This window comes from Caloenas nicobarica, chromosome 3, assembly GCF_036013445.1.
Source record: "Caloenas nicobarica isolate bCalNic1 chromosome 3, bCalNic1.hap1, whole genome shotgun sequence".
NCBI lineage: Eukaryota > Metazoa > Chordata > Aves > Columbiformes > Columbidae > Caloenas > Caloenas nicobarica.
In genome coordinates this window covers 33,981,171-33,996,378 of record NC_088247.1, presented here as the reverse complement: position 1 = coordinate 33,996,378, position 15,208 = coordinate 33,981,171, and the positions used below count along the sequence as shown (strand labels likewise).

Sequence of the window (15,208 nt, the reverse complement as noted above, 5' to 3'; positions counted from 1 at the left end):
ACCTCCCTGCTGCTTTTTTACAAGATGGCTGAGAGGTTTGCTTGACAATAGTTTTCTTTAGCTAAGTCAGAGGTAGTGACTGTACAGTCCTAGCTGACAGAGTGAAAACTTCATCAGAGCTACAAAAACTCGGAAAAAACAGACATCTTGCAATAGCTGTTAAATTCTGTCACCTTGAATCCTCTGCTCACCCAGGACTGACTAGTTACAAATCCCTGTAAATGCAAAAGCAAGATGAACTTTTGTTCACAATACACCAATTTGGAGAACACAAGGAGAACACAGAGAGACAAAAAGAAAAGGAGGGGGAGGGGGGCAAACAAACAAACAAACCAACCAAACCAAACCAACAACATCTTAAGGCTCTGGTAAATCAGTCTGTGGAAAGCTAAAAGCAGCAGTAACATCTACAGCCTGTTGCCTAGAGTTCATTTTGTTTCTTTGCTCATCGGCTCAATAAAGGTGGCGAGAACGCAACGGGACTTCTTTCATTCATAAAATATTTTTCCCCAGGCACCCTCACGCCCTTCTTGACTTCATTTACCCTATTTAGGTGTTCTAATTAGTCTTCTAGAAAAATGCACGAGAAATTCACAAGCCCCAGCTACAGTCATGACACACTGTAGCACAACAGGGCTCTATTACCAACCAGAACTGGAATGTGATCTTAGGCTGGAAGAATTCACAAGGTTGCAACAGCCACTAATAGTATAAAATTACTAGTGCTACATGTATTTTACCTCTTTTGCTTGAAGGTTTGTTTTTTTTCCCCACGACACTAACGAATAGCATGACATTTCAAGAGTACATACCTATACAGTCCTGGTTATCTACATAGCGCACTTCATTAACCCCCAGGCCTTCTTTTTGGTAAAGTTCTTGTTCCTAATAAATAAATAAATAAATAAATGTAATGGAAAAGAGACAACACCACTCACCATATATTTTAACCCATCAAAAAAGTTTTTTTTAAAGAGACATGAAGACATTTTTAAATATTGCATGAATCAACACACATTTTAGAAGTTCTTTCCACAGCTTAATGTATTCCAACTTCACCTCCTTAATGATAAGCCCATGCAATTAGATATTCTAATTAGTTATAAGATATTGTCCAGTATCTGGATGTTTGATTTTAAAGAATGGTGAAAAAGAAGAAAAAAAGATTATTTGTTTTCAAAAAGCCGTATTCTTTTCTGGCACAACCAGATGTCACACAGTAGGAAACCAGTTTGACAAGTGATTTTTTTTTTAGTCTAAGCATAATGTGCAATCTTATGGAGAGAATGCTACTTTAAGTATCTCTTTACTAAAAAAATAAATCCTCAAATATAACATTAAATATAACATACCTCTTTCAGAATTCTTTCATTAAAAAACTGCTGCAGTTTTTCATTACAGTAGTTAATACAGAATTGTTCAAAACTGTTGTGTTCAAAGTATTCTGAAAAACAGAAGTTAAACTTCTATGACAAACCCATGTTCCAAGACTGTAAGTTATATTACACAGTAAATAAGAGAAGCTTCACAGTGCTAATATTTAAAGATGTGTTCAGATCCATATCTGTTTCTTTCAGTAAAATGAAAGCTTTTACAGATTTTCAAGCTGCACGTAAGTCAGATATAAAACTACTGCAGCAGAGAATATCTCTAAGACAAATAATGGACAGTTACAATCTGGCAGCAAACCAAAGCAAGGTGCTACCATACAGTGAAACTGTACCAACACATCCTCATGCACCCATGTTACAACAGGCTGGCATGGGATATCGTAGATTTAAAGACCTGAAAACCAAAGGTTCCCTTTTTCACTGTTCTTGGACCACCTTAGCAGGGCTAGAGCACACCAGAAAACATGCCATGTTCTGAATCTCAGCGAGCCAAACAGGACAAAAGCTTTATGGGAACCATCGACCCCCAACACCTCCAGGGGGTAACCAGGAGCCCAAAGTCCAACTCTATAACAGAACTATCCGTCTTAATTCAGAGACTGCATCTGCCTGTCTGCGATGCAGTCATCTTCTCAGGGCTGAATGGGAAAACAGCATGCACAGGCAATATCTTCCCTACTTTTACTGGGTGGCCACAGTAAGACTCCACTCCAAATTTTTTAGTCCTTCAAAAACTGTGTCTATGCAGACACTACAGGAATCTGAAACCATTATAAAGATGTTTAGGTTCACACTAACACTTGATAGTGTTTTTAGGTCGTCAGGAAAAGCTCTAGATCTCCTCTACATTCTTGTATCTCAGGAAAATGAGGCTTTATTACTTCTTTTTTTAAGTATACTTACCAAAACCAGCTATATCGAGAACTCCAATGAAGAAAGAGGAAGTCTCAAATGGGAAACACTGGTTTACCCTGTTCACTACATGGTCAAACAGATGACTATACACCGTTTTAGCCAAGGCATCACGAGCATTGTTTGCTTGTTCCACTTTCAATGGAACCCTAAAAACCAAAAATACAGATTTTATTTTTCAGACTTCCTTACTCTGAAATACTGAGATTAGACCCTAAACTTAAAGAAGAGCCTTTCTAATTATTCTAAATTAGGACATAAAAAACCCTGAGCTCTGGGCCCAGATAGGAAAAAAATCTCACTAAGTTAGACTAACTGTCCTACCTGTAAAAAGAAAGAAAAATGTTTCATTATCCTCCACAGAAGTGAGATGCAGATGTTTTCTTACTCATTTATTAGATAACTAGAAACTATATTGATAATTGCCAGAGAAAGATAGTTAAAATATATACATTCCCATCTCCAAAAAAAAAATTCAACTATTTATTTATGAGCTTCCTAATTACAACAAAAACCTATAGTTCAGTTTTGCTCTGAAATCTTTATCCCTATAGGTTCATAAGGCCTATACGAAGGCTATAAGGCCTTAATTGGTTAATTGGTAGCAAAAGTACAAAAAGCATAGATAAGTGAGTGTGTTCTCATAGTGACAGACAGATGCAATCCCAAAATAAGGATTCTTTTAAACACTGGAAGTAGTGGCCTTCAAAGAGATGTGAATTCTCCCTCCCTTATTTATAAACCTTTACTCTGCATTTTGACTATTTATTACAAGTCTATAGCCCAGTTTAGCAGTTAAAAAAAATAAACAAACAAACAAAAGCCCAACTAAAACCCCCACGAGTCACAACTTGAAAGCCTATGAAATGTATGACAAAACTGCGGCAATGTCAGGCAAATGTAATTACATATTTAGCTATACATATAATAATATATACTTAGCTATTTCACAAACTCAGTATGACAGTGACATGCTTAGAACGCGTATATATTTTCAAACCACATTTAACCACCTCATTTCCTGGATAAATACATTCCACAATTTTTTTTTAACAGCTTTCAGATTAACAGGTGAGAGTACCAAAACTAAAAATGTTACACTGTACACAGTTGAGGAAACACCTGTAGAAGTCCTCAGAACAAGGCAATTCATATAAGAATAAAGCCTTAAAGAAATGCTTAAGAAATGATGTGAGAGAAGTATGAAAAATGAACTTTTGACTTTATGGTATGATTACAAATTGCACTTAGATCCTAATTCTGTTGCCAAATAATTCAAAAGCAAAAGTCCCACCAATCTAAACAGAATCTGACTGCCAAAGATCAAAACTCCATGGATTTTTACTTGTCAATAAAAAATTTAAAGGGGAAAAAAAATTAAATACTTGACCAGACAGCATCAAAATTCCATGCATGGAAAAAAGTCCTACAATTTAGAACTACGGGTACACAAAGGCTTTGCACAACACTGTATCATGACATACAGATATATCAAATGTTAAAGTAAATTGAAATAAGAGATTTTTTAGGGAGAGATCCTTTGCTAACCAAACTGATAAAATTTGCAGGGAAGAACAGAGAGAAACAATGTCAAGACTTATCACACCAAGCTTCCTTCGTCATGAAGAACACAGGTGATGGCTGTATGCCAAAAGCTCTTATGCTTTTCCTAAATATCTCAATCAGTTGGCTTAATAAATCACTTCTCCTCATATAACTCACTGTATTACTTCTCCCCATATACCTTGCCTCTCATATCTTTGGTCCACCAGTGCTACAATAACAATTAGAAATAACCAAAGGATCGACTGTGCAGCTAAGGTGGTGGACAGCCAGTTATGGAACTTCTCAAATATGCAGCAAATCAGCATTTAAAAAAACCTCTTATCTGAACTGTTCAAGTAAGCCCTGTGAGCAAGTTTCAAGAGGTCACCACTGCAGAACTGCTCTGTTGCCCTCTCCAGGTAGTTTTCTGTTCACAAGAGCACAAAGAACTGGTTAGAAAAGGAAAACTTAATGCTACACAGCTGACTCATATTGCATCATTTCCTTGACCTCCCACAATTCACAAGCACTACACTAACTCAAATTTATTATTTCTGTATTTTTTCAAAGATGATACTTCTAATGCAGAAACGTGAGACTGATGTAGATCACTTTCCATTGTGACTGGTAAGTCAGGGAACCAGAGACTCCGTTCACTAAGGACACATGCGGCTACATTACATTAGATAGTAATTAGCTTTAACACACAATCTTCCACTAAGTATCTCCTGACTTATCTTCAGGTAACGAGCACTGACAGAAATCTTATCTTATAAATAGAAGGAAGGTACCTTTACATTCCATTCTGATACGTTTAAGAGATCAGAATACTAATTCCCACATGTCAGCTGCAGGCCTATTACATAATACAATATAGCAAAATAATTTATGCTTTCGATTTATTTTTTTTAAACAACATGGCAGTCATACTTGTAGAAAAGAAAAATGTAACCCTGCAATGCATTGGCACAGCTGAAAGTACAGAACCACAAAATAGTGCTGAAATTGCACTGAGCCAGGAGATCCAGACGAGTCCTATTACAGAACTGACATTCAGAATGAGTGACTTCCTTCCTATGAACCCGCTTTCCCTCAGCTCCTCCTTTCCTCTGGTCTGCACACTGACAAAGGAATCTCTTTTCCTCCTCCTCTTTCTTATCTGAACAGGAAAAGATACATTTTCCTTCCTCCACTTCATCTTCTCCCCCTCTCCTCCATTCAACACCTATTTGTAAGGAACAGGGAAGAAATTTTTCAAATTTCTAAGCTGTTTGGTAAGGCTGGAACAAAAAAACTTTGCTTGGTCTTCATACTAATTTCTTGAGCAAGGTTTCCAGTGACCCACAGAGTCTCAGGTCTACTGGAAAACACTCTCATGGGCTGGATTTATCCTGTGGACAATTCCATGCATTCCTCAAACACCTCCCAGAACAAATCAAGTGCAATCAAAATACGTATAATTTGCCCATGCTTGACAACAATTAAGGGAGAGAGAGAGCAGGCGAAGCAATACCCATCAGCTACCCTCATGTAATATGGTTACTGCTGCACATATAAAATGGCCTGAATGAAATAACCCTACCTAGTGAAAGCCCTATGTAATTAAAGAATATAAAGAATACAAGAAGCACAATCATAATTTGGGAAAAGTTAAAGTTCCAAAAACTATAGAAAAACATTTTTTAGAAAAACACAATGTTTTCCAGCAGAGGCTCCAGTACCATCACCAAAAAGAAAATGCATTTTGGTAGAAAATGTACTCCAAAAGAACCTGGAGGACCTGGAATTATGTAAGTTAAATTTTTCATGGTGTAAAATTATTTACTTTGTGATGAGAGTACTCTTTGAAAGTCTTATCGGAAAGGGAGAAGCTGAATAAAAGAGCAGTACAGTGTATCTAAGGTGTACCCGATTTAAAAAACTAACTCATATTTTCTTTCTGTAAACACACTTTGCATGGGTGGCAAAAACATCAGCCAATAAGATGATCACTATGGGGGGACTAACAAGGACAGATAAATGTAATGAAGCTGTCAAGTCTCCCTGGCAATCAACTGCACATTAGTATTTAATAAAATCCACAGAGATAGCATTTAGCATCACTCTCCTACTGTTCCTTGTTGGCTTCATTGTGCCCAGCAGAACAAAGCCTTTGTTATACTCTGAGCACAGTGATTTCAGCTGAGCTATTTATTCACTGTGACCTATTAGGATCCACATGATCTACTTGCACACAAAAGGTCCCTAAGAAGGAGAGAAAGGAATGAGTAGCTCTTTGGGTTGCTGGAACAAAATAAAACAATGTACTTGTCAAAACTCTAATATTGATAGCAATCAAATAGTTTCTAAACTATGCTACCATAGAAAAACCTGCTGGATATTTAATAAGTATGTAAAACAGTCCAGTCCACTGTCCTTGTACATGCAATAAGCCACACAAAAAGATATTAGTGTATTTATTAGCATATGTTTTGTTTTAACTGCACAAGTTTAGAAAAGGCTAGAGAAAGAGGCTTAATGCAGTAATCCTTTGAGATGGTGGAAGGAGTTTTTGCCATCCACAAAATAAAACACCGGGGAAAAATAAGATCTGCTGGCACAAAAACATAGTTCCTTGTGTTTGCAGACTTTTGAAACAGTACACTGCTAACAACGCCCCAGGCTTATCAGGATAAATATGCTGAACAGAAAACCTTTACAGTCTTAATCCAAAGTGAATCTGAAGGTTTAACAAAAATTGTATTTGTTCTTAAGGAACCTTCCTTGACAGCATCACTTGAGATGTGGTGAAAGGAAAGCAGTATATTATGATACAACTTTACATCCCACCAAACAGTCACAAAAGGAAACTATAGAGATACGCTTTACCTATATGTCATGTGTGCAACAGCCAAAGCTAATCTGTTCTCAGAGGCCGAGCCAATAGTTCACTGAGAGAATTTCCAGTAGGGTGCCATCTGAATCCGACATGGATGCGATTTGTTCAAACCCCTTCTCCTTTCCCAGTTAACACTTCCACTTAAAAGGAATGTGAAAGTAAGGGTATTTTCAAAAAACGGTCTGATAATACCGAATGAAGAAAATCTCGGTAACAAGACTGGCATAAAAAATTATTTTCACAAATTCAAGGTACGGTCTAAAAATCCATAAGACAGACTTCGGTAAAGGAAAGCATGTGGTGGTATACTCAGGAGAACTCAAAAATACAAAGGCAACATGGAGAATAACCAGGTAAGCATTGAGTCAATAGAAAAAGATCAGCAGTTATACTGGACCACAAACTAAATTACATAAAAATGTTACTAACTTTCAAAACCTGCAATTCTCATATCACTGTGTGTTAATATGAGTGCCACCTGTACTGTATAGAATTTTCTACTCTAATGTTACTGTAACACAGACAAAGGTTGTCCTGGGTGAATATATCAAAGATTTTGCTGCCAATTTAGACATGGTCTGGAGGAAAGCAAATAGTAAAACTTGGAAAATATTGGCCATTGGAGGCACTTTGTCCTGCAAGACCCACATCTTCCTACATGTAAAGGTTGTTATAAAGAGAAAAATTATTTGTAACTTTCCATATCAGCTGATAAGGCAGCAAGATGATAGTAAGAGTCCTTGATTTGTAGTAACTGGGAGGGAAGAAGAATTGATATCCACTTTCCAGAAATGCACTATTGAATATATTACAAAGAGATCTAGCTCTTGAGCTTTTAACTGAAGGCAGAATAACCCCTCCCCAGTCATTACTTACTGTTTGGCACTGCATTGTAACTTTTTTCATGGTAGGCACTATGAAAGTTCTAACTGGAATAACAGCCCATACCCATGCTAAACTTAAGACTCCTGAACATGAGTTAATTCAGAAGAGCGTCTACGTTCCCCTAAAAAAAAAAATAATATACAAACAGCACAGGCTGTCACTGATGGTTTATAACGCTCAATTTTTGGCCAGGAAGATCAGTTTCACCCTGGAGATCAGGAAGCTAGGGCTACGAAGATGATTAGGGGTCTGGAGAATCTTTCTCATGAGGAAAGACTGAAAGAAGAGCCTGGAGAAGGCTGAGAGGGGACCTTATTTATGCTTATAAATATCTCAAGGGTGGGTGTCAAAAGGATGGGACCAGACTCTTTTCAGTGATGCCCAACAATAGGATGAGGGGCAACAGGCACCGCCTGAAGCACAGGAGTTTCCATCTGAATATGAGGAAAAACTTCTTTACTTTGAGAGTGACAAAGCACTGGAACAGGCTGCCCAGAGAGGTTGTGGAGTCTGCTTCTCTGGAGACATTAAAAATCCACATGGACACATTCCTGTGTGATCTGCTCTGGGCGAACCTGCTTTAGCAAGTGGGTTGGACTAGATGATCTCCAGAGGTCGCTTCCAACCCCAACCATTCTGTGACCCATTCTGTGATTCTGTGAAGCGGGCATTGAACAGTATTTCCACTGCAGATATTCTCTTTTAATTTATCCTTATTGGTTGGAATTAGGCAGAGATCAAGATTACTTCTCTTGCACAGAATGAGCTCTTGACCACTGGAAACCTTCATTGCTCCCTTGAGGACTAAAAAAGCCAATGCTCTCAAGCGCTCAAAGATCAACTTTTCACCTGTAAGTCTGATATAACCTAAGCATGCACTAAGGAACACCTGTCAGCTTTACCGGCCCCAGTGACATACTCAGGTTAAATCAAGCAGATGTTACTTTGTTTCAGTCCACAAGTTTATGAAATGTTAACAAATACTTCATACTATAACACATAAATATAAACAATAGTAACACATTTCAAAAGACATAAAATACTACAGGAACTTATATAAACCACATTAATACAGATAACTAATTATGGCTTTCATATATTATGTAATGTGCATAAAGTTGTATTTCTGATTCACTAAAACAATCTGATTGTTTCCACAAGTCAATAAGAAGCACCCATGCATTCTTCCAGTGAATGTTAATTAGTCTCCTAATTAAAAGATTGATGCATTCCGCTAAACATTGAGAACTACTTTTAATCTGCTCAAAACTGTTTAGCCCAAGTTCAGTTTTTGATGTGATGTTTTCTTTAACTCCAGGAAATACACAATATAGAAAACCAAGTGTTAAAACACACAATTCAGTTGCATGCAGCTTAGTGAGCATCCCTGACAGCTTGTGTGCTGGAAGGATCAATCTCAACAAGAGAAAATTTGTGGTGGAAGCTAGCACAAAAGGCAATTGTAGTGAAATCATTTTCATAGAACTCAATTTCTTAAGAGGCATAACTTTCACAGTATTGAAATGTCATCATTAGTTCAAACACGTTCTTCGTAATTATTACTTCACTGTCCTCCTCCTGTGCCTAGGAAGTTACCTCAAAAATAGCTTCTTGTCAAAATGAAAGGGATAATCACTCTTTTTTTAAGGTCATTATTTCCTTCAATTGTGATACATTCTTAATAGCTACAGGAGGAGAAAAAAAACCCCCACAAAACAAAACAAACAAAAAAACCCAACCAACCAAAAAAACCCACAAACAAACAAACAAAAAACACCTTTCTCTTAAATTTATCTTGTTCCACTATTTTTTGTTTCTATGAAACAATATTAACTTTGCTGGTAAACAAACATTAAATCTTGACTGCAACAGCAAGCAGCAGCACATTTCTGGATTACCATTTGTGGTGATGTTTTTAAAGCTGAAACTTGATTTCAGAAGAATTAGATGTGGCAAACACAGGGATGCTGATCACCCAGAGACTGAGAAGGGTGGATATACTGCCCGCTAATTAGAGCATCCCAGATCTAACATCACAGGGCAGCAGTCATGGGAGCACTGTGCAGCCCACACAACAAGAAAGATGCATCCACGTATCTTCTGAAATACTTTAGGTGCAGCATTAACATTCCTTGATACAGCGTATCTGTTAAATCTATTGGCATATCTAATTTTCTGTGTAGGTTATGGATTTAACAGGCGGACTGCTATACTTTCTTTGGCCACACAGCGTACTCACTGACACATGAGAGGTTTTGTAAAATGTCACAGTGACCTATTCAAAGCTGTTCTCTTCCTGAAAAAAAGGCCATTTTGGTCAGACATCGCGCAACTGCCACTCTTCCAAATCAAAATTAAAAAACTCAAATGACCTAAGAACAACGAAACAAGCAAGTGTATCTAAGAATGTGCATTTTTGGATCAACTGGTGGAAAAACAAACAAACCAAAAAAAAAAAAAAAAAAAAAAAAATCAAAGCCCTGTTAAAAATCTGGCTTCTCAAAATTATCACTGGCACGATGGAAAAGCATAGCAGGCTGTTTCTGTTTTGAGGGGACTAACGACGTGAGCCTGCTAGTTTTCTGCACTCTCATATTTTCGTAGTACCGTATTTTTACTCGTATTTTGTAAACCATTAAGCAAGCATTTTGAATAGCTGTGCTTACGCTAACTGCAACTCAGATCACACTTGCAAACGGTCAAGCGGGATTTTGAGGCCCTTTTTTCCCCCCCCCCGCCCCGTGAGAACACGGACAAAGGCGGTATCGGGAGGCAGATCCCCAAGCGCTGGGAGGGGGCAGCGGGGTTACCCCAGCCCGCAGCTCGCACGGCCGGGCCGGGAGGAGTCGGCGGCTCCCGGCCACACTGACCGCAGCCCCCTCCGTGCACACCCCGGGACGGCCCCGGGCGACTCATCCCAGCGGCGCCACGACAACGCGCGTCCCTCCCGCCGCCCCCCCCCGGTGCGGCCGGGACTCACTTGATGACCGTTCCTTTGGCGCCCCCTGCCGTGGTGAGCATGACGCGGGTGGTCAGGCTGCCCCGCAGGTCGTCCGGGTCCAGGCCCAGCAGGGCCGCGCAGCACTCCAGCGCCGGCTCGCTCCGCGGCCTGGGCGTGCAGCCCCCTGCGGGCAAGGCCACAGCCGTTACCGCTCCGCGCCCGCCGCGCTCCCTCACAGCGGGCCGCCCCGTGTCAGAGCCACAGCCGCCGGTACGGCGGTTTTATACAGAATTCCAGCGAAAAATACCGGCGACTTTGCCGCGACGGCTAGAGCGAACGTCAGCTCTGAAGCAGTGAAAGTTTGCCTCTGGAAATAACTTCACATATTAAACATGAACAGTAATTTCTCGGAGAAAAAAAAAAAAAAAAACAAACACAAAAACAACAACAAAAAAAACCCAAAACTACAAACAACACACCAAAAGAAGAAAAGAAAAAAAAAAAACAAACAAAAAACCAAACAAAATAAAACCATGCATGAAATTCTGTATTTCCACAACAGGGGGAGGTTAAGGTTGGACATTCGGAAAAGGTTCTTCCCCCAGGGGGTGGTGGGGCACTGGAACAGGCTCCCCAGGGAGGTGTCACGGCCCCAACCTGACAGTGTTCAAGAAGAGACCGGACAAGCCCTCAGACACACGGTGTGAACTGTGGGGTTGTCGTGTGCAGGGACAGGAGCTGGACTCAATAATCCTTGTGGGTCCCTTCCAACTCAAGACATTCTAACAGTTTCTAAACATAGGCTGTCTAACCTGCTTTTACGTGAAAGAACTATCCCAAAATGTAGAGCTAAAGCGCTAATGCCTAGTAACTAACTGTACTGATTTTAAAACTTTCGTATTTCGATGTTCCTGTAATCCTTCAGACCTCCTTGCTACATACACATGGATCAGTAGAAGTGCCTGGCACAGCAGCCTCCTAGCACTTATTTTCAGATAATGGCATGTACATTTCCCCAGGTAAACAGCAGAGAGGTGGGCGTGCTTCCTTCTGCTCCACACCACAGCCTTAGCGCCAGAGCTTGTCCAGCCACTATGGGTTCATAAATCCTTAACGGAAACGCTCAAACGCTTTAGAAAAATCTAACACGTAAACATTATTACACATCCTGTTATTCTCAATACAATTTATTTCTAAGGTTAAGTGAAGAGACCAAAAGGGTTAAATAACTAGTCGACATTGCTTCAATTCCTTAACTCTACAGTGACATTAAGGAAAAAAAAAGGAGGAAGGAGTCCCTAAACTTTAAAAGCTTTTGTGAATTGATTTTGGAAGCTCCTAAACACCATCTGACCTGTAGCAAACAGATTTTCTTTGGTGTTTCCCAGGTCTTCAAAGCAGCAATAAAACTTTAGAGGGTCTCTGGTACAGAGACATACTGCCTGGAGCAGTTCAAATGAACACCCCGTGTGTACACGTACAAGGTGAGAGCAGAATAAAGCCTGTATTTGCAATGAACATTTTAGAAGTGTTAATAATTTATCCCAGAAAAAAATGGGTTTGAATTTCAGCATTCAGAGAAAATAGTATTTCTGGTTTCCTGCCTTCCTTTCTCCAAACACTGACTTTCCTCACCATCCGAGGTTCCCCCTCTCCTTGTTCATTTGCCTCCTGAAACTGTCTCTCCACTCACATTCACACCTTCTCCCACCTTGTTGACCCCAAAGTCCCAACTCAGAGAAGGCCCGAACAGGGAAGCTCCCTGACACCCTTACTGCCAAGCCCCATAAAGCCATTACCCTTATCTACCCTCACATCTTCCCAGATTCAGTCACATTAATCATGTTCATTTCAGTCATCTTCATGAAGATGGCAAGATCATGAACCGACACTGGGGAGGTTCTGACTTGACCCACGGAAGAAAAAGAAAAAAAAAATTAAAAAAAAAGAGAAAAAAATTAAAAAGGAGGAAACAAAAAAAAAAAGAGATTAAAAAAAAAAAGGGAGGAAAAAAAAGATTTAAAAAAAAGGAAGAAAAGAAAAAAAACCCACCTTCCCTGTGACAACCCTAAGCTACCTGGTCTGGACTCAGTGTTGGGCCTGCTTTGACTAGGACACATTGGACTAGAGATCTGCCACAATCTCTTCTGAACAGAATGTTTGTACATTTCTGTCGTGAGTCTGTGCTTGGGGTCAGGAGCTAGTGAACCGACAAGCCTAGTACTCATTTAATTCATCATTCGAAACACCTTTAAAATTTTCCTTGCTGTGCTCTCCCTATCAATTTTACTAAGTTTGGCAACAGCTATATGTACTTGAAGTGGGCCTAAGAGGAACCAGTTTCACTGTATCTCGTGTATCTCGAAACTCAAATATCTACATACGTATCTTTTCTGCTATAGTTTTTTTTGTAGTACGTCCAGACCGAGAGTTTCTTCAGTCCTTCAGGAATGTATGGACAGCAGTTCTCAACTTAGAGAGGCTGATTTCAGTAGTAAGGTAAGAACGACTATTCCCAAAATACTCATTCCTCTTCCTCAGCCTTCCTGCACGTTCTGCTACTAAGTCCCAGCTACACTCATACCAATTCATCTTATGAGTGACATCTTAAAATTAGGAAGTTTACCTTTACCTAAGTTTTTGCTGTAACTTTTTCCTCACCTCTCAAAATACTAATGTGATGGTAATTTTTGGAAGCCAAAGGACATAATGCCTTTCCCTACAGACGGACTTGCTAATTTCAAAATGTTTTCATGAAATTAGCAAGAAGTTGGACTTCTAAAAATTATTATTAAATACAAAAATCTCTTTTCTTCATATCAGACTCTGCACTGAACAATTTCTTGAACAATTTCAGTGAGATCTAATTTTCTTTCAGACCATTTAAAGAAGTAAAACTTCAAAATAAACAGGTAGACTTGACTTCAAAATGGTATGAATTAAGACTAAATTACCCTTGAACACAAGATAGCTTTCTAAAGCAATAATTCACATGGAAAGGAATAATCTATAATCAAGAGACATTTTTGGTATTTTTACAGAAAACAATTTATGTTTCATCTAACCTGAAGTGCTCCCAGCTTCCTCAAAATCAATATTTCCAAGGTGAAGGACACCAGCTACTACTCTGAAAAGATCAAGTTTTTCTGCATCATCCAGTCCAATCTTTTTCATTGCTGTGCACATTCTGTTAAAATCTCCATGATCATCTAAGAGCGGATCCTTCAAAGAACCTGCTTTGAGATACTATAAAACAAAACAATAAATCAAATATTCACTAAGTGATTTTAAAGTAAATGTAAGCAATTATTTCCAGTCAAGAACAAACCATTACAAAAAGCATAAAAAGGCATGCCAAACAAAGTCGAAAGACATCAGAGCTCTTCATACAGCACAGGCTCTGCAAGAACCCTAATTTATTTTACTTTTTTGATACTTTGAAGCATGATCTTCAAACTTCAGCTTCAAAGCAAACTTCAAACTACCTTCAGAAAGCAGAAGAGTGTGACAACTAAGGAGAGGGGAATACAGGACAGTGAGCAGTGGAAAGGAAGATGTTGGCAAAGGAAGCTCTCAAAGCCCTTATACCAAGGAGTGCTCCTATCCCCTAGCAGTTGAAAAGGATGACAGAAAATTTGACAGGCCATGGGAAGGGAGTACAGGACAAATCAGAATTGGAAGAGTTATCCTTATCCCAAACAGACTTCTTCAGAGAAATATATTTGTTAAAGTTTGCTGGTGATTAAGAAACAGTAAAGTTGTTTGCAGTGTTCTGCGGGTTAAAATAATACCAGCCACATTTTAAAGTATCGATTTAACATTTTGCTGATTTTCCTAATTTAAATACAACAAAAGCCATTTTAATTATTAATGGTTTAAATAGTGGATAGTAACACATCTGCATGCAATCAAGAGACTAACTGAACATGCACAGACTGATCTAAGGTTTCACCACTACATTCAAATGTTTTCAACTAAAAAGAATAATTAACTTTAAATAGAAGCCTTGTTAATATCAAATAAGCTAACATGATTTCTATCAAAACAAAACATCACATGCATCTGAAAAATTCACTTCACACAACATTTAGACACATCAATAAAATTAAACTCCATCTTAATTATGTAAAATGATCACCTCATCTTCCTGATAAGGAAAACACAAAAATAATTTAAGTATTAATTTACTATTCCATTTACTTTTATTAAAATAAACAATCTTAATATCTTTCACAAAATGACAGAGCAAATGTTAAATTTCTAATTTAAAAAAAAATGGAACAATTCAATATATTTCCCATTTAAGTGGCTAGACTAAGTTTTAGTATCATTGAAATGTGATTATTAATCGTGCCTTCAAATTGACACAGCTGTAAAATACAAGTATTATGGCATCCTATGTTCCACTATGTAATGTTTAATACATATTTTCAGAATTAATCTTTCAGTATGTCTTAGTTTAGACAAACGCTTATTTCAAATTAAGTCCTTTAGAGGCCACATTTTATGACAGAACAACCAGCTGTAAATCATATCAGTAACAGAAGATTGCACAGGTTCATCTTCCAGTAGTAAGAATAAATTACCAACTCCACTACAAGTCTTAATTTAAGGCAAATTAGGTAAACTGAGGCAAAATCTCCCGATCATCTCTTA

The 15,208-nt window shown here is 38.5% G+C and overlaps 1 protein-coding gene across 3 annotated transcripts in view; it reads right to left on the bottom strand.

Moving 5' to 3' along the window:
* MYO6 (myosin VI) overlaps positions 1-15,208 on the bottom strand; it is a 119,950-nt gene that overhangs the window by 43,107 nt on the left and 61,635 nt on the right. For all 3 annotated transcript variants that reach the window (XM_065631287.1, XM_065631288.1, XM_065631289.1), the window contains exons 11-15: positions 13,618-13,798; positions 10,592-10,736; positions 2,295-2,452; positions 1,353-1,444; positions 813-885 (exon numbers count right to left, since the gene is read on the bottom strand). In XM_065631287.1, coding sequence (XP_065487359.1) covers positions 813-885; positions 1,353-1,444; positions 2,295-2,452; positions 10,592-10,736; positions 13,618-13,798 — 649 coding nt within the window. The remainder of the gene's footprint in view (positions 1-812; positions 886-1,352; positions 1,445-2,294; positions 2,453-10,591; positions 10,737-13,617; positions 13,799-15,208) is intronic.